General features: G+C 46.0%; 1 protein-coding gene across 3 annotated transcripts; it reads right to left on the reverse strand.

Annotated features, from left to right (window-relative positions):
- Positions 1-10,049: 10,049 nt before the first annotated feature.
- msrb3 (methionine sulfoxide reductase B3) lies at positions 10,050-27,056 on the reverse strand. 3 transcript variants are annotated; one of them, XM_076296332.1, is made up of 7 exons: positions 26,933-27,055; positions 23,188-23,325; positions 19,771-19,879; positions 18,657-18,734; positions 17,434-17,462; positions 11,102-11,199; positions 10,050-11,000 (listed from the first exon to the last, which is right to left on the reverse strand). In XM_076296332.1, the coding sequence occupies exons 2-7, from the start codon at positions 23,300-23,302 to the stop codon at positions 10,839-10,841; spliced, it is 591 nt and encodes a 196-aa protein (XP_076152447.1). In that variant the 5' UTR covers positions 23,303-23,325; positions 26,933-27,055; the 3' UTR covers positions 10,050-10,838. The 3 variants fall into 3 exon arrangements, with proteins under 3 accessions (XP_076152447.1, XP_076152448.1, XP_076152446.1); XM_076296333.1 differs by lacking the exon at positions 23,188-23,325 and adding an exon at positions 21,893-22,078 and having other exon boundaries at positions 26,933-27,054; XM_076296331.1 differs by lacking the exon at positions 23,188-23,325 and having other exon boundaries at positions 26,933-27,056.
- Between the last annotated feature and the right edge of the window lie 464 nt (positions 27,057-27,520).

Below are 27,520 nucleotides of genomic sequence, written 5' to 3' on the forward strand. Positions count from 1 at the left end.
TAGAGACACAGCCAGATATTTCACACATTAGTCACTATTCAAAGAACTTCATAGATAAGGGCTAGAACTTCAAAACTTCAGTACAGAAGCACTGAACAACCAGGGACTGTCATCAGAAAATGTGCAAAGTTTAGAAATATCCGTTGAACTGGATTGTAAAATGTATAAAAACGTGAGGAGACAACATTCAGTCCTGGTCTTGAAATGTAACTTAAGAACACTCTCTGTTCTTTTTGTATAATAAAATGGCAAGTCCATGATACTCATTTGCATATTTGGGGTTTTCTGAGCATGGACATTTACTCCTTTTAACTTGCTCATTTGTCTTTGCCACAAACACGGAGCGGTCATTAGTTGACCTTAGTTTAACTCTGTTGGCTTTTGACAGCAATGCTGTCCAAACATGATCACCCAGAAGTTTGCTACAACCAACATTTCTAGTGAAGGATCCTCTCCCCCCAAAAAAGGGTAGATAAGACGACTTTCCCATCAACTTGTGTTTACCGGTCTATTTCACACAAGCAGCAGAATGTTTGCGGACATTGTTTTGGCGATTCTACGGGCAAACACAGTCTTAATCTCATTCCTGTGACGGAGAGCCTGTCAACAGCGTTTGTTGTCGGCATCTGCAGCCCTCACCTTGACAAATACAGGCCCACGAAACAATGGCGGCCACTCATGCAACACCTGGCAAACAACAGGAGATGGAGGAGGAGAGGACAGGACAGGCAGGAGAGATGAATGTTATCTCAGGTCAGCGTGGCATGGCCTGGCCTTGCAGAGTAGACGCTCTCATGAGGAGGGTGGCCTGGCCATAGTGAGGGAGAGGTAGACTCTGGTGAGGGAGTGATCGCCATGGCGTCAGTGAGGTGAAGGAGGGAGCAAAACGAAGCACACAGCTGCAGAGCTGGCAGGTCACATGACCTGCACCCACTTAGTTCCTCATTACAGAGCTCTCCTCACCAGCTCTCTTATGCAGGGGGGCTTGATACTTGTATATTATTTTATGAAACTTATTTAAACATATAGCAAACTATACTCCATACAGTATTAATTTGAATCCTGGAGAAATCATCTCGCACACTAACATCTCTCTCTCTCTCTCTCTCTCTCTCTCTCTCTCTCCCTCTATAATAAAATTGTATCAGAGAATGAAAAGTTATGAGTAATCCACTTCTTCCTCTCCTCCATTCAGATGGCTGGACTTTTATGTAGATAAAAAAAACTCTCAGCAAATTTTTACTGGATGTGCCCTTTCCTTCCACATACAAAACATGATGTTTTCCTCTAAGATCTCAAAATGACCCTCGATATACCCTCCACCCACCCTCCAATTATTCTGCATTTTTCCGATGCGGGACGTGTCCATGAAAAGCCTCTCCGTGCGAGTGCGACTGTCTGCGTGTGCGATCTCTGGCCGCGGCGCAGGGCCTCGGCGTGGCTGGCACTGACCCGGGGAGATCGCGCTCTCTGTGGCCCCTGCGGCAGCGTTTGTTTTGAAAGGGAGCCAGGGGAAGTCTGCGGGGCTAAGTGGAAGCAAGTGAGCAGCAGCGACATTCTCAAGACTTGGCACCCACTCAACGCTCTCCCAGCGCCACGGGGCGAACCGAGCGGACGCTGCTGCTGCTGCTGCTCAGGCCGAGAAAGAGGCAGTGGTCACAGAGTAGCCGCGCAGGCAGAGAGAGAGAGAGTAAGAGGCAGTGGTCACAGAGTAGCCTCGCAGGCAGAGAGAGAGAGAGCGGCCAAAACAAGAGGACAGTCTGAATCAGGTCTTAATGACTTAATGACTGCTGGCTGATATGACATTTTAACTCATTGAGTGCCACCTCCCATGCGTTGAGTGCCAAACACGTAGGCTAATATTACGTTTTTAGCTTTTTAATTACGAAACTAGACACTCTAACACACCTTATATGTGATTTTGGGAACTCTGTGATGAATAGAAATGAAATATATGACGATCGTGAAACTCATGAAAACGCACAATCTGGACATTTTATCTGGACATTTTATCATAACTCGGTTGCCGCTTTGGGTCGAATCAGTGACGCATGCACGTCAGGTCAAAACCAGGCCATTTTCGTGGGTCCATCACTAGGTGGCAGTCTCGCCAGGTCTCGCTGATCACTTCCCGGAAAGTTTACACAAGTAAGTAACAGGCAACACTTCATATTTCATGAAAAGCCACTGTTTAGCTTGGGATTTCTCAGGAACAGAGGCGTGTAGAAAATTGCACCCACCGAGAGCTTAAAGTCTCACCTTTTAATCAAGCTATTGTATGTGTTCATAGCTATAACACAGAATATGCTGTGGCTGTAGAAAAATCATCAACAATGGTCTAGATTGCTGGCACTCGAGGACAAAGCTCCCGAAAACAGCTTGGCATTCAATGAGTTAAGAGACATCTTCTTCTGTTGTCCTCATCTTTAACATTTGCACCGTGTCATGTATTCTACTGTGCAGTTTTTATTGTGGCTCGGCTGGCTGTGCTGAGTTGCTGGTGAGGTTGTAATGTGGGATGTAATCAGACTGTCAGTGTTTTCAGTTCAGCCATTGCTCAGCGGACGCACGTGCTCGCCTCCCTTTATGGCCTGCATCTGAGCGCTCTGATCTCCAGCATGTGAGCCCAGCCGTCCCGAATGCAAACTCCGCCACCAGTGCTATATTTAACCCTGGACTCCGCGCTATTGCCTTTCCTCCCCTGGGCTAGGAGAGAAAGGGTAGCCTCATAACCTTGATGTAGTCTTTTCCTCCAGATGTGGCGCGCGCGAGAGAGAGAGAGAGAGAGAGCGCCGTGCGCCCACTACAAAGGCACAAGCGCCCTTTTGTCAGGCCGAGCCGCGTCAGGGCCGAACACGTCCTTATAAAAACTAATTGTCATTCAATCGCTGATTCTCGCGGCTCCGGCGGTGGGTACAAACACAGAGGCCCCGACGGGCCCCCCCATCCCCAGCTCAGTTCTCCACCCCCCTAATTGATGCCAGAGTTTCTTCTGGTTCTATCGCCCCCCGCCCCCTCCCCCTCCCCCCTCCTAGACCCACCTCCAGTCCACCCCACCTTATCCTCCCTGCCTCTTAATTAATCAGCAGGAACATGACGAGGTAACGTGTTCCATACATCCTCTGCTTTAGAATAAATTGCCTCTCACTTTTCCCTCCTAGGATCTGTTTCCACTCAGCCAGCCCCGCTGAAAAGCCTCCCTATCCCCCAGCCACCCCTCCCTAGCACCCACCTAGCCACTTGTTTTGTGTCCGTGTGTCTCAAGGTACTGTTCAGAAGGAACCTGAGAGTATTAGCCAGAGGTCTGCCATAGGTGATTCTCAAAGCAGGTCTCCTCACACCCACACTGGAGAGCTGAGCTTCTGGGAGCCCCTGCTGGTGGCCTGTTGTAACCCCAAGCAGAATGGCGGTGTTCCCCTCCAATCAGCAGCCCTGCCTGCTGTGGGGTCACCCACAGGTCACCGTCTCTGGAAGTGGCTTGTGAGCATGTGCTGTGCGCTCACTGACAAACACAGGCAGTGAAAACAACCTGCCGCATTCCAAACAAACACGAGAGATATGACCGCCTCTCTGTCCAAGAGTGGGAAGAGCATCAAAACTGCTGTTGAACAAACTACACTCACACCCATCCCAGAACACTAGTGCCAAACAAACGCCCTCGCTCTCATCACACAATGAGACAGACATGCTCGCACACACACACACACACACACACACAAACACAGGCAAATGCAAGCACGCAAACCAAACTTCAAAACCATTATGTGGTTTTTAATGCCCCTGGACAAGAATGCCAAATTGAGACTCCAAATGACCTGTGTGAGGAGCAGAGTTCAGCCTGCCCACTCTCTGATAGCGTAGTGAAAAACAGCCAGCCAGCTGGAGTCGCAGGTTTATTTATGTTTGCCGCGCCAGACGTGCGGGTAATTACCTGGTAGCGTACTGGAGCTGCAATACATCACGCGTAAACGCTCAAGGTCATTTGCCAGATTACTTTTTAAAAAACAACTTCACAGCAACGGAGGACGGAGGAGTCTCCGGCAAAAGTGGCAAGCCTACACAAACACACAATGGACATAAAGCAGATGGGGGGAGGGGGAGGGGGGGCAGGAGGGAAAAGAGCGACTGATGGAAACCTCCGGATGCTGGAGCAGGCTGGGGGGGGGGTCTTGGAAACGACGCCATTGTGACTGAATTCTTAGAAAGGCTTCTAGCACAAGACATGCCGGGTTTACATGTTATTGACAAACAAGCTTTCAAGGAGTCTCTGGGCTCGCCGGTGCTCACTCCGAGAGATTAAAGGCGATGTGGGGGCTTCTCTTTTTTTTTTTGGCACGGTGATTATTTCTGATTGATACTTCCTCTGGTAATGCATGGATGCTCAGACGCCGCGCATTTGGAACTAATCAGCGCGCAGGCGAGCTGGGAGAGCCGGGGCTCGGGGGCTGTTGAGCGGCGCGGTGTGGCGGGGCGCAGGGTCCTGTTCGGTGGGGCGGCACGGTGGTGCAGCTCGTCCTCAGACTCCACGAGCTCCAGGACCTCTCCATGCAGCAGCGCGCCGCTCGCCGCCTTGATGTGGTTTCTGTCAAATTGCATCATTTGGACCGGGGCCACGGGCAGCCTCCGTCCTGAGCTCAGCGCAGAACACCCCCTCACAACCTCCCCCGCCAACACACCACCCACCCGCTCGCTCGCCAGAAAAGGAAATACTTGGCAAACGTTGACAGACCTAAATGAGATCACTGACTTTCTCCAGGATAGGAGTCGCTTCACATCCATCAGCCGGGCCCCGATACAGCTGGCAGGCCCTGATGAGACTTGGCTCTTGTGTTCTTTTTTTTCTCTTCCTTTCTCTCTCTCTCTCTCTCTCTCTCTCTCTCTCTCTCTCTCTCTCTCTCTCTCTCTCTCTCTCCTCGCTTTCCAAAAAAGCCAGGAATCTGGAGCATCCTAAGACCAGAGCAAGGGTGTTGCGTTTAATAGTTTGCTCGGCTGCGGAGATGGAGCGCTTTCAGGGAGGTCATAAAGACTAGGCAGAGATAAGTTGGCCCTGCGGACAGACTGCGGTATCGGAGGAGGCCAATTAAGTGGGAGCGCGCGGTGTAGACTCGGCCTCTTTAATGGTCTGGGACGGAGGCAGTAATGAGAAGCAGAAGCTCCGCAGCCCCACAGCCTTCCGCCTGCCTGCTCGAGCAGCCGTCTCTCAGCGGCCCGCCCGCCCGCCGGCCTGCCCAACCCCGGCCGCCCCGGCTCTCTCCTCCTGCTCTCCCACCCCCTCGCCAACCGGAGCCCAGTCGGAGTGCTGTTGGCATGGCGGGCACGCCGTGCCAGGGCAGACTGGCGGCTCTGTGGGAGCCGCTGCCCACAGCCAGGGCAGAGCCCACCCAAGCCAACGGCTGCCAGGGGAGGCCGAGCCTGAGGGCGACTGTGGTGCAACCTGCAGTCCAGAGAACCAACAATGTCCTGGGAGAGTTACGCTCAGTTATGTTTCCTCGCCAGCATGTTATAAATACACAACAAAGCTAGAAAGCAGGTAACAGATTAGCTGTGCTGTCAATAATATTAACGAATACTGTACATTTCTTAATAATACTGGATGTGACAAAGTGGCACAACTAGAGTTATACACCCTCACACTCACACTTTCCTTCATCTGGGGAATTAGTCATTGCTCTAGTTTACATTATGCAAGCGTGAAGACATTATTTTTAATACACAAAGAAAACACACGCACTAGTGGTGGCCTTAAGGGTCTGAGGGATGTATTTGAATGGGTTTGAGTGCGGAGGGGAAGTGCGTGCGCTGGGCCGAGGTGATGGAGGGTGATGGAGGGTGATGGTCTCTTTCACTTCATGTCTAGGTGGCAGCGCTGCCGCTGGCATTGGTCTTTTGTTTGTCTTAATGCTCTCTCGGCACAAAGACTAATGGAGACCTTGTCTTGATGTGTGAGTTGAAGTCACAACAGACCTCCTGCCTTGTACTTATGTGATCTCCTGCGACTCTGTAGGGAGGGGGGGGGCTGGGGGGGGGGGGGGTTGACAGAGAGATTTATTAAGTCTATTAAGTATTAAGTCAGCATAAATGGGACAACAGCATAAAACGGCAAAAATGGATAGTACAAAAAAAAAGAAGCTAAAACCTGATTTTATGACAAAAAATCCCTTTAATGTGTGCTTCTGTGTCTGCAGTCACTCCAGACTTCCTCGGGGAGATGACTTTGTCAGAAAGAGGGATGAAAAACTCCAGCTGCCCTTCCGAAACCCTCCCCCCTCCAGGCCCTTGCCCCTCTCCGCCATCATGCTATAGTCTAAACACACCTGACTTGTAAATATTCTTTATTGCATCTGTAACATAAACGCTCTCAGCGACGCGGCCGCTGCCGGACTTTCCCACACTCGCCAAGTATGGCCCATCGGCGCCTTCTCTAAACACCGGCGCCCTGGCGAGAGTGGCAGGCTGGGTGACGACACCTCCTCCGGGCACGGAGCACTTCCTCCCCGGAGCCACCCACGCGGGTGGCCTGAAGGCCTCCTCCTGTCGGCCGCCCGCCCGCCCGACTCGCGCGCCGGGGCCTGGTCCTCACAGAGCCCCCTAGGAAGGCAGATAGCATCTCCAGATACGCGCGGCCACCTCTGTGATGGTGGTGGTGTCACGGCTGAGCTTCCCCCAGAGCTCTCCCGGTGACGTGCCTGCTGAGCCACGCTCTGCACTGGGGCTATATTTAGATGGGAGGCATCCTATCTGCTGTTTTGGGGGCCTGTCTCCATCCAGTGGTTCAGGATCTCAGTGCCATTCTCAAGGTGGCTGGTTAGAGCTTTTTAACCAATTAGCCGATATTAAATAGCTACTTCCTCTATGTTAAATGTGATGAATATGGTAATGATACATAAAATAAATATGATATGATTGACACATTATATAGTAAACAAAATAGTTTTTTTTGTTATTTCTTAATATAACTTTTGAGTCTGACTTTCACAATGACTGTACTGACAAGCATGGAGAGAGTTTGAGGACAGACCGAGGAGAAAGCCAGGCAGAAACATGAGTGATTGTGTAATTGGGTCTTGGGGGGCTTAAAAGGATTCAGCTGATTTACAAAAAAATAGGTTTGTGTCTCATTGGGATAAGGAGCCAAGCTGAAGGTGATCTTCCTTCATCAAAGCAGAGATGCCTCTGGTGAAAAGGGAAGGTGTCAGTAATGGTAAGAAAGGTCATTCAAGTGACTGAATCTAGTGAGGCAGAATACATTTGGAAGAGAAGGGATTGGAGGAAAGGGCCTACAGGTGACCCATTGGAACCAGGGATTGGAGGAAAGGGCCTACAGGTGACCCATTGGAACCAGGGATTGGAGTAAAGGGCCTACAGGTGACCCATTGGAACCAGGGATTGGAGTAAAGGGCCTACAGGTGACCCATTGGAACCAGGGATTGGAGGAAAGGGCCTACAGGTGACCCATTGGAACCAGGGTGCAACTCGGACATCTCCCGTCCACTGACGTTTGTAAGTAAGGACTCCCCAGACCGATTGGACACAAAATGACCAGGGGCTCTCCCTGACACACCCAACTGAGAGTTTACACTGGAGGATGTGCTGCTTTTCTGTGTCCAGCGCCGTCCATGCAGCAGAGACAGAGCCAAGAGCTGAGCCACAGCACAATGTTTTGACCACTGAAAATCAGTAAGTGTGATTTGTGATCTCAAGATAGCTGTCATGAGTTGAAACTGAGACTGTGATTTTTAGCAATCTCTGCTCTCTAGTCATCTGTTATGTCTGGCAAGACAATGGACCTAAAACTGCCTTGCATCAATAAACGGCATGCCCCATTTAGCATATTAAAACAGATTTGCAATTTATTGAGAGGAATCTGGTTTATTAAGATGAAGGGCACGGCTAGAGCAGTTCCTCCAGAGTGAAATCCCCTGTCCACTCAAGGGGCCATCCACCAATTACCTCATACTTACAACACACTCGGGGCATATTTCACATAGTCTAACCATGACATCATGCTCCAGCCACAGCAGAAATCCTCTTCTAAGATATACAGGGAGATTTATAGCGTGGAGCTCGGCCTTATCACAACTGTGAACCTAACTGAAGTGACTCGCGTTTTGTGGGTTTTGTCTACAGGTTTGAGAGTCTCCAAATCTGACACTGCCTTTCCAGTAAATTGAAAACTGATGAACTAATCAACGAAATGTATCAAAGAGGGTTGCAGCAGGGACTACTTGAATGCTATCGCATCTGAATAAGTTCCAGCCTATTCTAAATCATGTGTGTGTATTTTTTTTATGTTAAATGTGCGTGAATGAGACCAGCATGAGACAATGAGCCATTAGGTGACAGAAAGAATGGAGCATGAGAGAATAACAGGAGAGTAGAGAGTGTGTGAGTCTTGCAGCTATATGAGTTTAGACAGTGAGTAGAGCAGTTAATGGTGCAGTGGTGAAGAGACAGGAGAAAGATCAATGACAGGGAGTGGGTTTGATCTTAGGGCCAGTTGCACAGCTATGTCTTGCAGCAGGGGATTCAAAGAAGAAGGGAAAACAGGTCGAATCAGAACAGGGGCCAGTAGACAGAGCTTGTGGCAAGGAAGTCTGAAGGCAAACAGTAGAGAGAGAGAGAGACAATGTGATTCGTTGCAGCACTGCAGATTTATGCTAAAAAGTCATGCATGAAACACCAATGAAATGCAACGCCACTTTAACTAAGGCCAAGACGGTTTTAGCCATTTCACTCGACCAAAGTGCAGCTTGTCACTGTAGGGCTCTGGAGTGATTATGAAACCGTATCATTATCTTTCACTTGTCACCCAAAGACATGTATCGTATTTGTGTAGATTAATGGAATATCAAGGGTGTAGTTTAATGTATAAATGTATAGATGTCAAGGAGTTGTTAAATAAAGATCTGAAATTGTATGTCTATGACAGTCCTTTTTAACCTCCATTTGAATGTTAAATATCTCCTACAGACATAATCTTATCAGCACAGACAACTAAATCAGGAAGACAGAGAGTTTGGTTGAGAATGCAAGCTGATGCAAGCAAATTATATGAGGGCGATCTATCAAATGGAATTAAGCTGAGAACAATGTCACATTCCAAGGTTGTTTCCATGGAGATGCTACACAAAACAAACCCCAAACACTTCATCGAGCCAAACACTTACAGCAACCCTTGGGTTACCAGCAAGTTAATTTCTTCCTTGGGTTAAATCTGTCACCAAAGGGGGATGTGTTTGACATTTCATAATTACATACGCAGACGGTTAAGTAAGTGGTAGGTACCTACACTCAGTTTTGCAGATGCCATGTGTGCTCATTTCAATTTGCTTGTGCCCACAGCCTAAGATCGCATAATGTTTTCTCTCTCTTACACACACACAGCTTATAGTGTAGACTACAGTGTTGGTAAATGCATTTATGCAATTACAATAGCACTAAGTGTTATTGTGAACTCTGTTCCCTGTTTAATTTTAAATATTATTATGTTTTGTATTTATGTGTAGCTTTAGACAAAGGCGTCTGCCAAATCCATAACCATAACTAAGTCACAATGACTTGGCAGTTCAATAATTACAAAGGAAAATCTATACCACTTAAAACTGTTGCAAGGACAACACCTTTTCCTGGTGCTGACCTGTGGATGAACTTCTCTTCAACTGCTCTTTGTTATCAAAGCCGATGCATTTACTTTGGCCACAGGGGAAATATCAATGTCATACTCACCCAATGCAATGTCTCCTGAGCAGGCGTTGTGCATTGCTTTAATAAGGTCTGCATAAAATCAACTTCCCTCTGGACCTTACTGCAGTTGCACTATTTGTTTACAGATTATTAGGTTATAGTATGTACAGTACAGTAAGTATTTCTTAACGTTCACAATAAAATAATAACTGAGTAAAAATCCAGTTGAACGTATTAGGAAATCACAAAATGTTCCCAAACACACCGTACCCAATTACTGATAGGCTACCGTATTACCCTGTTACCCAAATACATATGGATCACTAGAACAACTGACAATTGACAAACTCACAAAACAAACATAGTTTTGTATCAAGGTGTTTCTACTAACTTTTATTTGATAACTCTTTTTAAATATATATGTCAACACAATTGATGAATCAAAACCCTGAATATAGCTTACTCAATCCGGAGCGGGAGGCACCAAGAAATGGAGTCGGGAGAAGAAAAAAAAATATGGCCCACCCTTAAAAGCCAGGCTACATTTGTGTTCAGACTAAACATTTGTCATCTGTAGCGTTTTATTTGAAAGAATGCTTTGTTCTCCGCTTGATGCTTATTTTACCGCTCACAGGAGCACTTGCATAGCATTTTCCCTAAACCGCCAACCTCTAGGTATCAAATTTCACTTAAAAAATAACACGTTGCTCTGAGAAAATACACATACATAATTCATTTCCAAACAAAGGGCTTTCACTATATCTCCGAGAAGAAAATATCACAGCTCACAGACGTGCACTATCAAAACCTCTATTGAGCACTCTTAAGCAGAGTGACAGTGGGATTCTGTTTCTCTCACCAGACGTCTCCACACGTCAGGCTGGAGGAGTTTAGGTACAGTTTTATAGGCAGTAAGCATCAGCTGGTAGGGCAGCTTTAGACAAGGCCATAATAATGGTGCTGAGTGCAGGCTTGTTGATTCCTTACTCCTCAAGCTTCGATGGCTGGCTTAGTAATTGTCGTAGATGATGTCGTATAACGTGGGGTGATGCTATAATTGCTGGAGTGTAGGCTGACATGTCGTATTGTATCGGGCTACAGGAGGGACACTGTGGGGGCCTGCTGGTTAGCGTGCTGTCTGTCCACAGGGCTGCTCACAGCTCACTCTTGCTGGAGACCGGGGCCTCTCCTGCGACTGCCCCTGCGCTTGCGGCCGCGTCCTTCGCCTGGAAGCCCAGCGAAGCGGAGTTTATGCAGTAGCGCTTCCCCGTCGGCCGCGGCCCATCATCAAAGAGGTGTCCCAAGTGAGCGCCACACTATAATGACATGAGAAAAACAAACAAATAAACAATGGAACAAACAGAAGGGTGAATGTTGCTTTGGTATCTATCTGGTGAGAGTAGAGACGGAGGGTCACCTGGCTACAGGTGGTCTCCACGCGGTGCATGCCGTAGGAGAAGTCATCTGTGAGGGTTATGGACTCCTTCTTAATCAGATCAAAGAAGGATGGCCATCCTGTAATGGAGGTATAAACAAGCGGTTTCATGGGCCCAGAATGCAAGAAAGTAAACAAATGACAGTTCTAGAGCAGCGTGGCCTTGCCTGATCAAATAAATAGGCTACTACAATTTACTATGGTGTTTAGTGCATTCTTGCACTTTTAATTAACATGCCTTCAGTATGAAGAAATGTTTTAAAAAAAAAACACAACCCCTCTGTCTACGCACTATGGTGTTCAGTTTGTGCCAGGTCTTGAATAAAGAGCTCTTTGCACCAGTCTGCTCCAAACACAGCTACCTGAGACCACATGCTGCTGCCACTGAGGTCCATGCTCAAGGATGCCTGATAACACCAAACCTGTAGGGCTGCCAGGACATTCCCACCTGAATATATTGGCATGTACAAAACTCTCTCTGAATGTGTGTGTGTGTGTGTGTGTGTGTGTGTGTGTGTACTCTTGCTGCAGGAATGTGAGCACGCAGTGGATGGATTCCCCTTGATACTTCTTGGCTGCTTCCTCAGGTTTTCAGCATTCAGTCTCTGGGACAAGCTCCCCATTCTCCGGTGCTGCCAAGCCACTGCTGAAGGTTTATTTTTGTAGTTCATTCCAGCTAGACGCCCAGTCACACCCCCCTCAAGCTTCCCTTTCATTTCTTAAGGAGATCCCTGCCTTCCTCATAATTAAAGAGTGAGACGCAGCCATGAACTTCATTAAACATAAAACACATTCACTGCAGAGAGACAGGACTGAGGGGGTATGCACGCTGACCCAGTAAGAGAAAAGGAATCTTTAAAAATAATAAAAAACACACCAGTACAGGAACTCAAAAAGGCACAATGCACTGGCAAACTTTGCACACTCACAAATCACAAATCCCAATTAGTGAAACACTAATGTTAGCCATTGATTTCGTGTCACATTTCAAGGAGAGCAGCGCTACTAATTAACCCTTGACTAATCCTTGCCCAAACACACAAACTCCTTGCATGGTTTCCAGAGCAAAGCTTGTCAAATGAGGGAGGTCAGAAATGGCCGGCGTAATCCTGAGAGCCACAAAACTGTATTTGCATTCTCTCCTCGTCCTTTCATCCTGCTGACCCTGACCTCGCAGAGGTCACCAAGGCACAGAAATCCCCTAAGAGCACTCACGGGTGGTCTCCCTGGTCACGTCCTCCTCCTTATCTGGAGAGCCTGGGGGACTAGCGGAGAGCCGGGCACTCAGAGAGGCTCACCGGGCCTCAGGCTTAGAAGCCCAGAGACCTGGGACAACTGCTCCATGTTCCTGGATTAGATGGAGATCATATGGCACCCAAAAGAAAGTGGGGCAAAGGCAGATGATGTGTGCGAATACTGTACGTGTTGTTGCAATAAGGACTTAACAGGCCCTGCATGACTGCACAGCCTAGTGGACATGTCTAAAAACAAGAGGGAGCATTCATCTGAGGGATCATTATTTCATTGCTGGGCGTGTTTTTAAGTGGAGGACTTCCACGGGCAGACATTGTTATGGACAATCTGTGAATTCTGTAGATACAGATTCATACTGATTTTATTCAGAGCAAAAAACTCAATTTCAGCAGATGGCTTGCTATTTCAGTGCAAACTGTACCAGTTAAAATGTTACTGCCTTGTAAAAGACATTGTGGAACCGAAAATTGCTACATTCCTTGTTTTATCATCACATGGTGGTCGATAGCAAACCTTAGCAACAAATAGCAAGAAATCCCTGAGCACAAAAGCTGCAGGCCAGGTTGGATTACATCATACCACATCCCAAAATATGTCCACATGGCCTCCTTGGAGAAAAAAAAAGAAAAAGGCCAAAGATATGTAAACCAATACGAGTGACCCTGTTGGCCACCTAGCCCTCACACACAGCCCAGCCTTCCTCTGCCTTGGAAACCTCATTGAAAACATACACAAAAACCATATACCAAATACATAAAAAGTTATTTAGGACACAAGGCGTGGATGAGATGGGAGGGTCACAAATATACAAGCAAAAGGGTCCTACTTATTTTCTGGCTTGTTTTGCCTTTAACGCGGCATCTTAGACACCAATAACATGTTTTGTGTTCATTTTTATGCAGTGCCATACTTGTAACTGTTTTTGTCCAAAGGCATGACAGTGTACATCTGCGAAGGTTTAATGCAGGTCTGGTATACTGTATGACTGAATGCAGAGTGCCATGTAATCGTTTGGGCAGCCCTGGCAAAAATCTATGTTACTGGGTGAAGTGGGAAGAAGATGAACTGCTCTCTAAAGGACTTGTTACTGTATGTTTTGCACAATTTTGGAGTTGATCATTTTAGAAAAAGGAAAGGAGTGTCAAGCAAAAGTTTCCAGCGCATTTTCAGGTAGCCATTTCCTCAGTTTGCATTACAATTAAGAAATGGCCGTTAACAGGAACGGTGGCAGTCAGGGTGCAGTCTGCTCATAATATTACTAGAGAGGCACAAAAAAATCTGACTACAAAAGACCCTCAGGTAGATTTGGAGTGGGGGTGCACTGTTCTACCATGCAGTGGCAAATATAGCATACACATATGAATCATGAGAAGAAAACTCATAAACTTTAAAATCAGGCATTTATGGTCTAAACAAGCATTTTGGGAACAAATCTTGTGGCCTGATTAAGCTATTTTAGCTGCAATGAATGGGTTGCATGGGGAATATTTCACTTGTAGAAGGAATTATAGGTTCAATTATATACTAGAAATTCTGGAAGCAAACATCACACTGTGTGTAAAAAAAATGAAAATGAGTGAGAATGTGAAAATGAAAAGATGGTTTCTGGGATAATGATCAAAAAACAGTTCAAAATCCACAATTGACTACTTCAAGAGGTGCAAGGTTTTGCATGCCCCTCCCGTCCGACCTAAAGATTATTGAAAATCTATGGACAGAGTTTGTAAAACTGAGAACACCCAAAACCACAATAATTGTTTTTCTATCACAGTTTGAAATATATCTACAAAATATGGTTTATATAAATAGAGTTAGATATTGAAAAATACTCAGATTTTTGTACCGTAAATATGAGCCTAACAGTTTTCAAATGACATTCTTAGGGGGAAATGTTTGGTGAAGAACACACAAGTTGCTTCTCCACTAGACTCTCTGAGGCACTCTGGAGGAGCACCAAACAAGCACCCCACCCCACCAGCCTCAGCCCCAGCACCACCCCTGCTCTGCACCCAACCCTCCAGAAAAATAAAACCCTCTGGCCTGAGCCGTGTCTCCCCCCCCCCCCTCTGTTCCCCCCGGCGCTCCCAAACGGAGGGAGGGGATGGTTGGCCACGACTACAAAGCCGCAGAATTCCACTCAGGAACAGGAAATTCTCCAAGGAGCACAAGAATCCTATGACTCAGAGCAGGAGCATCGCGGCGGAGGGTTACCACACCGTGCGGCTCGGCTCGGCTCGGCTCGGCGTTCTGCTGCGGGGCGACAGCACGGGGCCCAAAACGGGAACCCGTGTGGCACAAAAAAAAGTTTTCGAGCAAAAACAGGAAACGGAGTCGGCACGAGTCTGGTGAGCACGGGGGCAGTCTGTGTTCCTAGAAGTTTGGCTCGTGTCAGTGCGGGGGTGGGGGAAACATGAAACAATAAAAACAACACAAGCAAAATTCTCCAGCAGGGTTTTTTTCCCCCAAAGCATTTGATACTAGATGAATGACATAATTATAACAATGGCAGATCTTTTTGTAATACTAAAAGACTGGGTCAATTGTGCTTTGATTTGTGTGGTTACAGACATATATGCATATGACATTCATATTCCTTTCACACTCAGTAAACTTATCATGGCTGCTGGAAAGACCTTTGAAGCATTTATAACAGCTTTTGTACATGGCATAGTTTCAAGCTAACTCAACACTGAAACTCTTTGATACAGAAAAGTATTTGAGTCCAATGGGACTGAGGTGCCCGATATAGCGATCTGATGAATGAGCATTAACATGTCACAACTTCACAGAAAATGTCTCTCAGCCAGGGGTAAACTGCATACTGTCTTTAGAAAAAAACACAAATATTTTGGAGCATTTTGTTCTTCTCTTAAAGCAAGCAGGGGATTGTTTATCTTCAATTTTTAATTAAAGTCTTGAATGCATCAAGCACTGTCTCTTTGGTATGACAGCAAAGTAGATCAATGAGATGTGCCGACACATGTATGCACACAACACACACACACAGATAAGTGGAGCTTCCAGGCAAGTTTGAAAACTAGCCATGAAGAACTTTCATCTCCATTAAATGATTAATGTATTTGCTCATTTTTGATCCCAAAGTTTTGCTTCATAAAAAGCCTCAAAGCCATGAGAGCCCTCCAACAAAACAGACACACACACACACAGAGACACAGAGACACACACACACACACACACACAGACACGCACACACAAAGAAAACAGACACCCACACAAAAACAGACACGCACGCACACACATGCACAGGTATGTGCACACAACCACACACACACCCCTCCAATCCAGACCTTTCCATTTCCTGAGCCCTGTATTTACGTGGGTCAGATAGTGGGTGCCACTCAGGGAGGGAAATGTTTACTCAGGCGAGGGCATGCCGGCGTGATGCATCAGGGCTGTCAGCGCGGCCTGCAGCACGCAACGCAGGAGACTGGCTAGGGAAGGCCTCCGCCACCCAGCACATCCCTCATGGCAGGGGCTTAGCACCCCGCTCGCTCAGCACACTGGCCACCGTCAGACACACACACACAGGCGCACAGACACACACACACGCACACACAATCCCTATATTGCACGATTCTCCACCAACCTTCATATCTTTGATGTGATGGCATTTTGATATGTTTTTAACCGATTTTTGCCTTCCCCAAATGGTCACCAGTGTAATTGCGCCAAATCTATGTTAATCATGGGATTTGCATTTAGGAGGTTTGTACCAGTATAACAAAAAAGAGAAGCACTTCTTTGATTTAAAACTAACTCTTGTACTATACCCTAAATAATCCTCAATATTGGATTTATATTAATTAACAGTGTTTTTGTATTGAGTACTGCACCAGAGTGGATCCTTCACACAGTATACATTACCAAAGACTGTTAATTCTCTACTTGTAGCCTAAATAGAAAACTAGAACCGTTTCCTTGGGTTGCATAGGTCAACCTCAGCAATTACTTACTGGGTGACTCTTGCATGTGTCTATTTTTAACCCTGACAACACACATAGCTCTGTGAAGTTATTCCCTAATTGCAAAGAAAGATGCATTTACAATCCTGTTTGATGTCAAAAACCTGCACAATTAAGAGAACAGGACATTCCAGCGGATTACAACTGACAGATCCCCAGCGTTTACAGCCAATAAACTAATCACAGAGGAAGAGATAGCCTTCATTAAAATAACTTTGGTCAAATATTTTAAGCTCCTTAAGTCACGGTCGCTATTTTCTGTTAGTGGTGTAATTCACAGATTGATTAATAAGCATGGAGGCATTTTTAGCCCACTCTGAGCGGCCATTAGACAGCTGACTGGGTACACACTCATCCCTGCAATCAACCAGAAAGGGGCCGCGGGGTCAAGCTGTCTACTCACCCAAGTCAAAAAGAAAGGGAATGAGAGCGAGAGCGAGAGAGAGAGAGAGAGAGAGAGAGAGAGAGAGAGAGAGAGAGAGAGAGAGAGAGAGAGAGAGAGAGAGAGAGAGAGAGAGAGTGAGAGAGAGAGAGAGAGAGAGAGAGAGAGCTGTCTGGCTTATGTGTAGTATAAACTGTATGTGGTCTCAGTCCATTACCTCCACCTTGGGAGCAGATGCAACAGCTATGACTGCATTTCTACTCAGACTTTCAACAAAGGGGCAGACAATAACATGGACATGTTTGCCGAGTCGACTAATGTCGTCATTTCCACAGATGATTTTACTTAACTGATTCAGATAATCAAAGAGAGGCATGTGTCTGCCTACCAAGAACGTCATCCCATCCTTCCCCTCTCTTACTCGCTTACTACGTGAGCACGGGACTAGTGGAAATTAGCAACAAATGCTAACTTAGCTTCTTTAGTATCTTTAAATTGACAGACACACATTTTCATACATGCACAAGCACGCACTTCTATTTGAGAGGAATGAAGTCACTAGTCCCCAGAGTCAGTCTCAGCTCTGGAGGATGATATATACGGCTGAAATGCTGGCTTCTCTGCAATCACATGTCATATGGATGTAATCTGTTTGAATTAGTTTCCATAAGCCGAGGAGCAGAGGGTCTACATACCTGATCCCGAGTCAAATTTCTTATCTGACCTGCAATGTAGAAAAAATAAAGCGGTTTCAAAAAGCCATCCTGTTTGAATGCACAGCTATAAATGGCAATACATGACCATGTCTCAGAATCAATATTTCCTGTTGGCTGGAAGGAACAGAAACATCAATTTCAATGGAGGCACATTGTGTGGGTGTTTGAGTGTGAGTGTGAGTGTGAGTGTGTGTGTGTTCTGGGGGACTAAGACCTTAGTGAACAGTCTGTCAAAAGGGCCTCCCTGGGGTGTTTCATTTTCCTCCATATTTTTTGGGGAGAGGGGGTGGAAAAAAAAGAAATGCGGAAGATATCTGGCGCACAATAAGCGGGCAATTTGTGCACTCTTACAGCCAGAGATGAGAGATGGTGGTGGTGGTGGGGGGGGGGGGGGGAGAAAAACACACGTCTCTTCTGGGATCGGCGAGCCTAAGATATGGGCTAACGGCGGCCGTAAATTCAGCCCCCTTTGAAGCTCTCCAGCGAGCTGTGGGAAAATTGCGACCTGGTAATCGCTCCTGAGATGGGCCTGACGTGCTGTCAGGTGGAGTTAACCCTCCCTGCGTTTGCGCCGAGCCGAGCCGAGTGAGCCACAGCTGGGCCGGACCCTACTGGACTGAGCCGGGCCGCGTGGAGGAGGAGAGACCCCCGCTTGGACCAATCAGGGAGCTGAAGAGAGCGGGACAGTCGCTCGGGGAGTGGGCCCATACTCTCTGATCTCCAGAGTTGAGAGGAGAAGGGAGAAGGTACGTGCACCCCCCTAACTTCCCTCCACACACACACACACACACACACACACACACACACACACACACACACACACACACACACACACACACACACACACACACACACACACACACACACACACACACACACACACACACACACACACACACACACACACACACACACACGAGGACCCGTAGCACCTCTCCCCTCGAGCGCCTGAGACCAGTGTGGTGGTCAATCATTTGCTGACCCTAGTGCAATGTATAACAGGATGATTGCATCCGGTTCCCCCAGTGAAGCCGTTTGAGTGCCACCTTCTGACGCCCGCGGAGGACGTAGCTAAAGCATTATGTGTGGAAACTACAACTACGATGGCAGGCACAGTCGTACAGACAGTCGTACAGTCGCACAGTCGTACAGACGGTATGGAGAGGTTCCCCTACGTGTCCTGTACGTGTCCTTTGACTTACGTGAAGAGCGGGGTGCCACAGACGATGCAAGTGTAGGTCCCCTCCTCTTTGCTGTGGGCGTACTCTCCAGCGAAGGCACTACAGACGTACAGGTGAGAGAGAGCAAAGAGACCCTAGTTACCTCAGTTTGAACTGACATTCAGGAGCACGTTTAGAACCTTAGTTGCCTGTACATCCTTATCGTAAGTAGACTCCTGTTATTGTAACAGAACATACAAAATCATTTGGCAAGCATTACATTTATCCTTCTAAGACTCCCATCCAACAAGCCTATCATTTGTTTTTCAGGCATTTGAATGTAACTACGCCTCGAGGACAAGGGCGGACATCAGCGGCCAGTGTCCTGATATATCTGGAGGAGAGGGACCCTGAGGCGGCCGACCGCAGGCCTGTACATAAACAAGCCCACTCCAACTGGCGCAGATAGGGAGAGGAGGCCAAAGCGCTGGGAGCCACAAGCAAACACCAGCGGGAAGTCATGCGGAAGGCCCGGCCTTTAGCGAGGGCAGGGGCAGCTCCGCCGGCCGCCAGCGCGCTTAGGGCCAGTCGCTGGGCATTTTTCACATTCCTCCTGCCAATGAGCCGATAAATGCCTTTCCCACGTGTGCACGACCACAGGCCAGGGAGTCGGGAGGGGAGTCACAGAGTTCTCTCTCATTTGGGGCTAACCACACTTTTCCCACTGCCACTGGCACGCTCGAGTCGGCCCGAGGCCCCCAGGGGCTAGCCCACCGGGAGCCCGGCACACCGTGGCAAAAGAAACGGCACGTCTTAAACCGGGGTGGAAATTTCAAGGTCTTTTTTTTTACGGTGCCAGTGGAAGTGAATAGGGTGCTTGTTTACCCCCAAATAAAAAGAACAGCCAATATGCACAACAACATTTTACGACGGGCGTTTTTAAAGGAGGACCAGGGAACGGCTGAGAGTGGATTTTTTTTCCGGCTGTTGGAAAGCCTTGGACATGAAAGGCAGAGTGAGAGGGTGGTAGAGCCAGGCTAGGGAGGGTGGCAGAGCCAGGCTAGGGAGGGTGGCAGAGCCAGGCTAGGTGGTAGAGCCAGGCTAGGTGGCAGAGCCAGGCTAGGGAGGGTGGCAGAGCCAGGCTAGGGGCCCACACCTCTCGGTTCCCTTCTCCTGCGTGACATGGTACTGCTCGGGCGTCAGCCTCTTCCTCAGCTCCTCCTTGGGGAAGGTGACCGGCCACGTCTTCTTGCTCCGGCATGTTCCTGTGCGGGAAGGTTAATAGCAAGAGTTACGTAGCGACCGCAACTCGTGGGAACACACACTCTCTCTAACACACACACACACACACACTTCATATAGCGGTGCTAAAGTGCAATGTTCAGGGTTTTCTCACACAGTGCTCTTCCAGGCAAGAGTCAATATGAAGCATGGACAAAAAGCACTGACAAGTACAAGCAAGATCACACAATAAACTCACAAATGCATTTCTTAAAAAAAATAAACATACCATAAATCTAAATTAAAAGGTGCATTTTGCAAGCCTTAAAGATAATAAGCACTCCTTGACATTGCATGTTCATCCCCAAGCAGTGTGTGTACAAACAAGCCTATATGTGAGCCAGAACTCCTTTTGAAACATATCTGCTTGCCTGCTGTGTGCTATGGCAACCAAGAAAATATCAAAAGATATTGCTGGACGCTAATTTTGGATATGTATTGACTGGTTGGCAAAACTCAGTTCTAAAAGCTTGATATTGACTCCTGTCTGGGTGGGGGTGTATAATTGCACTGCTCAGTCCTACAACTGCCAAGATGCCTACAAGCCTGTGTACAGAGGGGGAGATGTGCTACAGCCAAAGAACTCAGCAAGGAGCAGTTCAAGACAATTTAGTGGGATAGATTGTAGATCTTTCAACAGTGCGATGATACGACACAGGAGCAGCAATGTTATCCAAACCGCTGCTTCTGCTGTTGCAATCACTCCATGGTTAGGAAACACTTTAATTTCTTGCTGTGACAATGCTGACCTCTAGTGGCAAAACGGTGGAGGTGTTCAAATGTTCCACAAGGGGGCAGTGTGTGTTAGCTGAGACAAATCCACTGCACAGCCAAATCCACTGTCACTGTCTGTCAACCAAAAGCGATTAGGAAGTGGGAACATTTCTGAGACAAAGCTGTAAGTGCTCTTAGTTGTGAGGGATTTCAGGAATCATTCAGTTAAACAGTGTCATTTTAAAACTGAGTACATTGCTGGCGAATCTATGTGAGGAGAAATGCCATTTGGCAACAGCATTAAAGTAACACAGAACTTCTTTTCCTTATGCAATTCACTCCTGCAGTATTCAGAAAAGCACCTTTGAACCTTCTGTAGACACTTGTTACAGATTGCAGAGAGAGACCTCTCTTTCTTAATGGGCCTTGCTCATTTGAACTTGTCAAATGTAGGGCTTCATCTGTTGGTGCTCCCTTGGTTTTACCCATTCCCTTCTTAAGCTCTACTCACCCACTCAGAATAGGACAGCCCAAGGTGAGAGGCTCTGTTTAAATGACCACTGTTTGTAGATTATATAAGGTTAAATTATAATCAGTTCTCATTTTACTATATTACTACTGAAGGCATGTCAAAACGCACTTCACAATTCGGACACACATTACATTGAGTAATCAGTTTGAATACCTCGGGTGTTACGGCGGTTATGTAATGCTGAATAATCCTCACTGCATTAGAGAGAAAGTTAAGAGGTAACTGGGGTGTGCATGCAAGCTCTTTTTAGAAAGCAAATGTTGTGTTAGTGTTAGTCCAGAAGCCCCAGAGATCTCCGGCGGGCAGAACAGAGAATGAGACTCCCAAACCTGAGGAGGAGACAGCTGCAGGGAACACCACACAGCAGCACACATCTACTGAGCTCCTGAGGAGAGTGGACCATCCACTTACTGCCTTTGTCTGAATGAAGCATTGGTTTGAGGCAATACAGATGACTGATAACTGAATAAAGGTTGTGATTTGAACAAATTGAACCTATTCAATTGACCCTTCTCAAACGACTGGAATAAAGCTTCTTTTTCAGATGTTTACTCTAATCTTTGAGAGGCATGGGTTATGTTGGGTGGTGTTTCCCTGCAGATGACCAATCAAACAGCAAAACAAAAAGACAGATATACACTCTTGTGCTCACACAGGAAGGTGTGTCTTAGAGCTCGGAAAAAAAGCAGCGCAGAGCCCGCTCACACACACGCAAACACACACACACACACACACAGAGCATCCAGTGGACCTGAGGGTAGCCCGCAGGCTTTGAGAGCCACAGGCTGGCTCTTGGTCACCAGGTGCAGCAGATTGAATCCTGACATCGCTGCTGCTGCTGTGGCTGCTGCTGCTGCTGCTGTTGTTGCTGCTGTGGACAGAGAGCGCAAAGACACGCGCCCACAAAACAGCCCACTGGGGGGCGCTGCTGCTCACGCTACAACACAAACAGAGGCAAGGCAGAGGAAGGAGAGAAAAACACAACACAGGTCAATACAGCGGTCAGTTACAAAGACAGACATGAAGGGAGGCCAATCCATCTGTGCGGCACAGTGGACTTGGCCAATGACATTCATGCAGGGGCTGGGTTTAAGATGACATGGTCATGATGGGACAGGAGAGAGCTGGAGGAGAATAATCGGTATGACAACACAGGCAAACCAGTGGAAAACAACATGACAGAGGCTTTCCCAAGTTCCCATAGGAATGGTAAGGAGATTGGAGGTAGATTAGATTGATTGGGTAGATAGGGTTGAGTAATTTGTTAAAATGAGTTAGAGGAGAGGAATTATTAGAGAAATGTTAAGAGTGATTAACTGACCGATAATCAGGCCCGATATAAAACTGATTTTCTTACCGATTACATTCTCCATCACTATGAACATTTTAATGAGACTGCAAGAAACTGCAGCGAAATGTTTGTATGTGACTGGTCTGCACCTCTGATGCAATAATACATACTGAACGAACCTCGAACTGGTCAAAGTTGCAAAGTTCCTAATACACCTTTGACACAGCAGATGAAATAATTGTGATAGACAGTGAACATGAATATTTGACGTAAGGGTCACATGAAATGGGGGCTGTGAGCGCAACACAAAAGATGAGCACAAACAGGGCATGCTCACGCGCAGTGTTGCTGACAACAGTAAGATGATCCCATCTCGCTCGCTCCCATGCCCCGACTCATCCATTCAACACAGCGTCTGTTCACATGGCTGCAGACTGAGGGACAAAGCAGCTGGTGCGACTAACGTATGCCAGGAACGCAGGAAACTCCAGACTTGACCACTCCAATGAACACTGATGCAGTTGAAAAGACCGCACCAGAAGCACTTCAATTTGGGATCTAATTTCAAATGGGCTGTGCACCCACCAGCACCAACATGAATAATACTGTGGCTAGCCAGTCTGGAGTTGTCCATCTCTGGACAACGGCTTTATGCTCTACATCACAGGCTATGTGGAGGACTGACCAGAGAGCTCATAGCACCCCCTCACCCACCCATAAGCACCCCGTGGTCTAGTAGCCCGTGGTTACAGTACCTAGCGCAGCAGTGGGCAGAGCCAAGAGACGCCCGGCGGCCTTACAGGAGCTCCGGCAGTGCCTGAGGGCAACGGGGCCCATGGGGACCATGCATCTGAGGAGAGAGGCTGCCATCCAGGCCTAGGGCACGTGAAGAGCTAGGGGGGAGAGAGGGGGCAGGGAGTGGGGGGGGGGCAGCATCACTCGCAAGTGTGGAGGGGGACAAGGCGGACAAAGATGACTGATGTGTGTGCACATGTGAGAGAGAGGGAGAGAAGCAAGTGTGTGCATGTGTGTGTGTGTGTGTGTGTGTATGTATGTGTGTGTGTGTCTGTGTCTGTGTGAGAGAGACAGAGAAAGAGAGAGAGAATAGGAACAAGTGTAGAAATGTGACTCTATGTCAAGTGTTGAGGTCTAATAAGAGACTGGTTAGATTACATGAAGTGGGCCCTTTTGTGCATGGATGGTAGAAGCGCCAGTAGTTGTTAGTAATACAGAGCATCATCAGACAGCCTTACAATTCAGAGGGTTTTTTTCTCATGAACTTCCCTATGATACCTGACTAAACAAATGAAACCACACCAGCCATGAACCTGAGCACAGGACTTCACCCATCACATTTCTTATAGTCATGTTATGAAAAAGCTTCAGGGTTCCCACTCTAAATCAAATGTAAAATTCCATGACTTTTCCCTGACAAAAAAACTGAATTTCCATGACTTACTATATAATGAATAGTACAATATATCGACAAATGATTTCAGAGCTACCGCGTAGTGTTCAAGAATCTTTTACTTTTTTTACTTTAGAGCGGGAGATGAATAAATGGGCATTGAATAAACAAAGTTGCCCTACTCAAGCAAGAAGTAAAGTTAATAACCAGATATACACCAATTTTTCGTGGAAATATATTTGTACTAATATATTTTGGCAAGTAAGTTATTGAAAAATTGCTGCAACAAAATTCCCTGATATTCCATGACTTTGCATGTCTGGAATAGACTTTCAAAAATTCCATGATATTCCAGAAATTCCATGACCCGTGGGAACCCTGAGGCTTATAAAAGATGTCACTCTTGCCTACCATACATCACAACAAAAATGAGTCTTCAACAAAATATAATATGCCATGCACTGGAAATAAAACTACAATTACAACAAAAAGTGATGTATGTAATAAGATCAATTGCATATAAGCATTCTTCTCTTCCTGGACGCCTGTCCTTCATCTAAACATTCAGGTGCAGATCTGACATGAAGCCAAGGTTAAATCAATGTATCTGTAGAGAGGGCTTTGAGTGAGGCATGTTTTAAAAATAAATATCAGAGGTCCACTGGTATTTATAAATAGCTAGGCAGACTATCTGCTACTTCCTGCTATGTCATACCGGATTAGAGATTTTTCCCAAACAGTAATCTTAAAAAAGACTGTCACCAGCTCTCTCTCTCTCTTTCTGTGTAGGGCTTTTTCTTTATACCAAATCCACGGTCAGATATGTTTTATCTACCAATGCTAGATATACAGCTCTCCTGTAACAGGACCTCAGATGCTAAATCAAAAGCAAGACCTCTTCAACTTCAGTAAATGGTCAATTACATATCACCTTGACTAAATGATCTCTAGTAACCGATAAAACTACTTTTTCTATAAACACTGAGGTCAAACAAGTTGAGAAAAAAGTGACTTCACTTGTATTTATCCGTCTTCAGACCTTAACAGGGTTATCTGAAGCCCTTAAACCTCACTGTGGGTCTGATAGCCAACAAAACTTCACACAAATGCTCTTGCATGCGTTGTGTTGATTTAAAATATACCATGAAACAAGAGATATTGTAGCTAAAGATAAATCCCCACACCCACTGCACTCACGATGGCCTTGGTTGCAGCAAACAAAATGCCTGCAAAAGCTGTTTCTTTGTGTTAGCTAATATAATCCTTTAATCTATTGGGTAAGCATGGCAGGAGATTCCAATTGTGAGATACACTTGCAGAACAGTTTGCAGACACCTGGACCTGAATTTAGACCTAGCAAATGGGGAAGCCATTTCACCACACATGCATTTTGCATTATCATAAGCATATCACCACACATGCATTTGCATTAAAGACTCTAAACAAGTTAAGAATGATGTCGCAAAGACATTATCACATTGACTTATTTGAATATGACAATAACATTTTTGTTTATCAGTGGATATAAACAGGCAGAAATGGATCAGCCTCTATGGCAAAGCTAAGAACCTCATGCTGTTTTTCATACTGCCATATAAGGCAATTTCAGCAGAACATATTTATAATATGCAAATAAAAAAAAAACCTAGGCCCAATTCAGTAAGGTATGGGTAAACAGAGATCTCAGTGGAGAGGCTCAGTAGAGTGATTCATCGCCATTTTAACTGGAGGACATTTTAATAATCAGACAAAAACAATAACATAAACAATATTAATAACTAAACAGCACATTTGCAGGCCAACTACATCACACTTGCAGGCTAAATATTGTACTGTCATTAAACCCATAAATTTGGGTAGAATTCCAGCTGGGCATTGCCTTTGAGCTGTGTTGGATAACTAGCTAAAAGGTTTTTGGATTTCAGATCATACATCGCATTAGGGCAGTGTGAAGTGGGTACCATTCAGGGTGAAAAGCAGCTTTTGTTTAAGACACAATAGACACCATTACAACATAGAGAATGAGACAACCTCAGCTCTTTGCTGGTTGGCACTAGAATGGTCGGTCAGTCGTTGACAGATGGGCACACAGCAGCACTTCCAACCTCACACAAAACATAGCCTACACCAGGCTACATATGGCTTACAGCCCAAATCACCTTGTATGATTATGAAGAATGCAATGTGCATGTTAGTCTACTGTCTGCATTAAGCCTATGTAGTTGTCAATTCTATAATTACAAGGCTGATTGACTGTTTTGCTAAGAGTTGGGGAAAATCAGACTACTTGGTTATAATAGGATTAATGCAATGCAATGATTTTAATGAGTTAGGGACCGATGATGAATATTTTTCTAGAGTCCAAATGATAGTGGAGTAGGCTAGGCGACTGATGTAGCCTAGCTAAGAGTCTATAAATAATATCTTGGTTCAAGTGTCCTCAAAGACCTCTTGCATACGACCACGGCGCACAGTCATAAACATAACCTATTTCGCTAGGTCAGAACTCCGATTTACATCTGTTTACAGCTTGCAATGAAGTGTCAAGAGGTTTTGAACAATGTTTCCAACCATAATGTTATATTCGAAAGGGGTAAGGAACAACCAGTGCGCCATATTGAAACGTAACCCAATATTTGTGACGGGACTATAGTGACTTTGCTTAAAGCTAGGGTCAACTGTCTCAGAGTCTACTCCTACTCTTGCCTAACCTACCGAATATGTTATGGATATTTCTCCATGCACAAATACATGTATTTGTGCGAGACTGAAAAACTGCAACATCTAGCCTACTCACTAACTGTAACGTTATGTGGCTACTACGCTGCCTTTAAACGAATGACGAAGGACAAATATTACCTTATCACTTTCTCGTCATCATTGACTCTTCGCAAATAGTGAACGGTTAGTCACAATGGCATTTCATAAGCTATATTTTTCATAGGCTAAACAGAAACTTTACACTAACAAATGTGTCACAGACACGAATAGAACTGCCTGCCTACATAGCCTAATAACAGCGTAGCCTAAATCGTCAATTAAAGTAGGCCGTGCAGTCATGTAAAGCATTTTGGGAAGAAAATTATACATACCGAGTAAAAACTGAAAGAATATGATATAACTGAAGAAGGAAGAGTGTCTGGCAATTCTGAGCCGGTGCATTGGACGCTGAAACGGGTATGCTCTGTAAACGCTGGTTTGTGTACTTCTTAGGTAATGACAAGTGGGAAAGTGCATTATGGGAAATTCCTCCGTCCGCCCCAAACAATCTCCAAATATGTCCAAGAGGGTCAGCCTACATAGACAGCCAGTCAAATTGTCGTGCAGAGTACTTTGGGAGAAAAATCTCTAGAACATTAAAGATTTTTATCACTGCAACAGTCAACTACACCACACCGGACAGAACAGAATCCTAAACGCTTTCTGTGAGGTCTCTCTGAACCACTCAACTCATCAGAGGCGCATACATTTCAAACCATTCTTTTTCCTACGAGGTTTCCTATGTGGATTGTTAGTATACAGTATACCGTTTAGTAGTAAGTAGAAAGTCCCATTTCCAGATCACATCTAGGATTGGAACTTGAATTATACTTTTGATAAAATGTGTTTTACTAAAATGTATCACAACCATGATGTTTTATTTAACTGATGTAGCAAAATGTCAGCAGAATAGTGACAAC

This window comes from Alosa pseudoharengus, unplaced genomic scaffold (assembly GCF_046254945.1).
Source record: "Alosa pseudoharengus isolate Yale_2024_CS ecotype anadromous, Long Island Sound unplaced genomic scaffold, YU_APseudo_1.1 YU_APseudo_1.1_scf_20, whole genome shotgun sequence".
NCBI lineage: Eukaryota > Metazoa > Chordata > Actinopteri > Clupeiformes > Clupeidae > Alosa > Alosa pseudoharengus.

Excerpts from the sequence above, each read along its gene's own strand:
- msrb3 (XM_076296332.1), bottom strand. The coding sequence starts at position 23,302 with ATGGCAGCCTCTCTCCTCAGATGCATGGTCCCCATGGGCCCCGTTGCC. Across the intron at positions 18,735-19,770 it reads CAGGAGAAGGGAACCGAGAG|TGCCTTCGCTGGAGAGTACG; the intron begins GTGTGGGCCCCT and ends GTACGTCTGTAG. Across the intron at positions 17,463-18,656 it reads TGTGGCACCCCGCTCTTCAC|GTCAGATAAGAAATTTGACT; the intron begins GTAAGTCAAAGG and ends TCTACATTGCAG.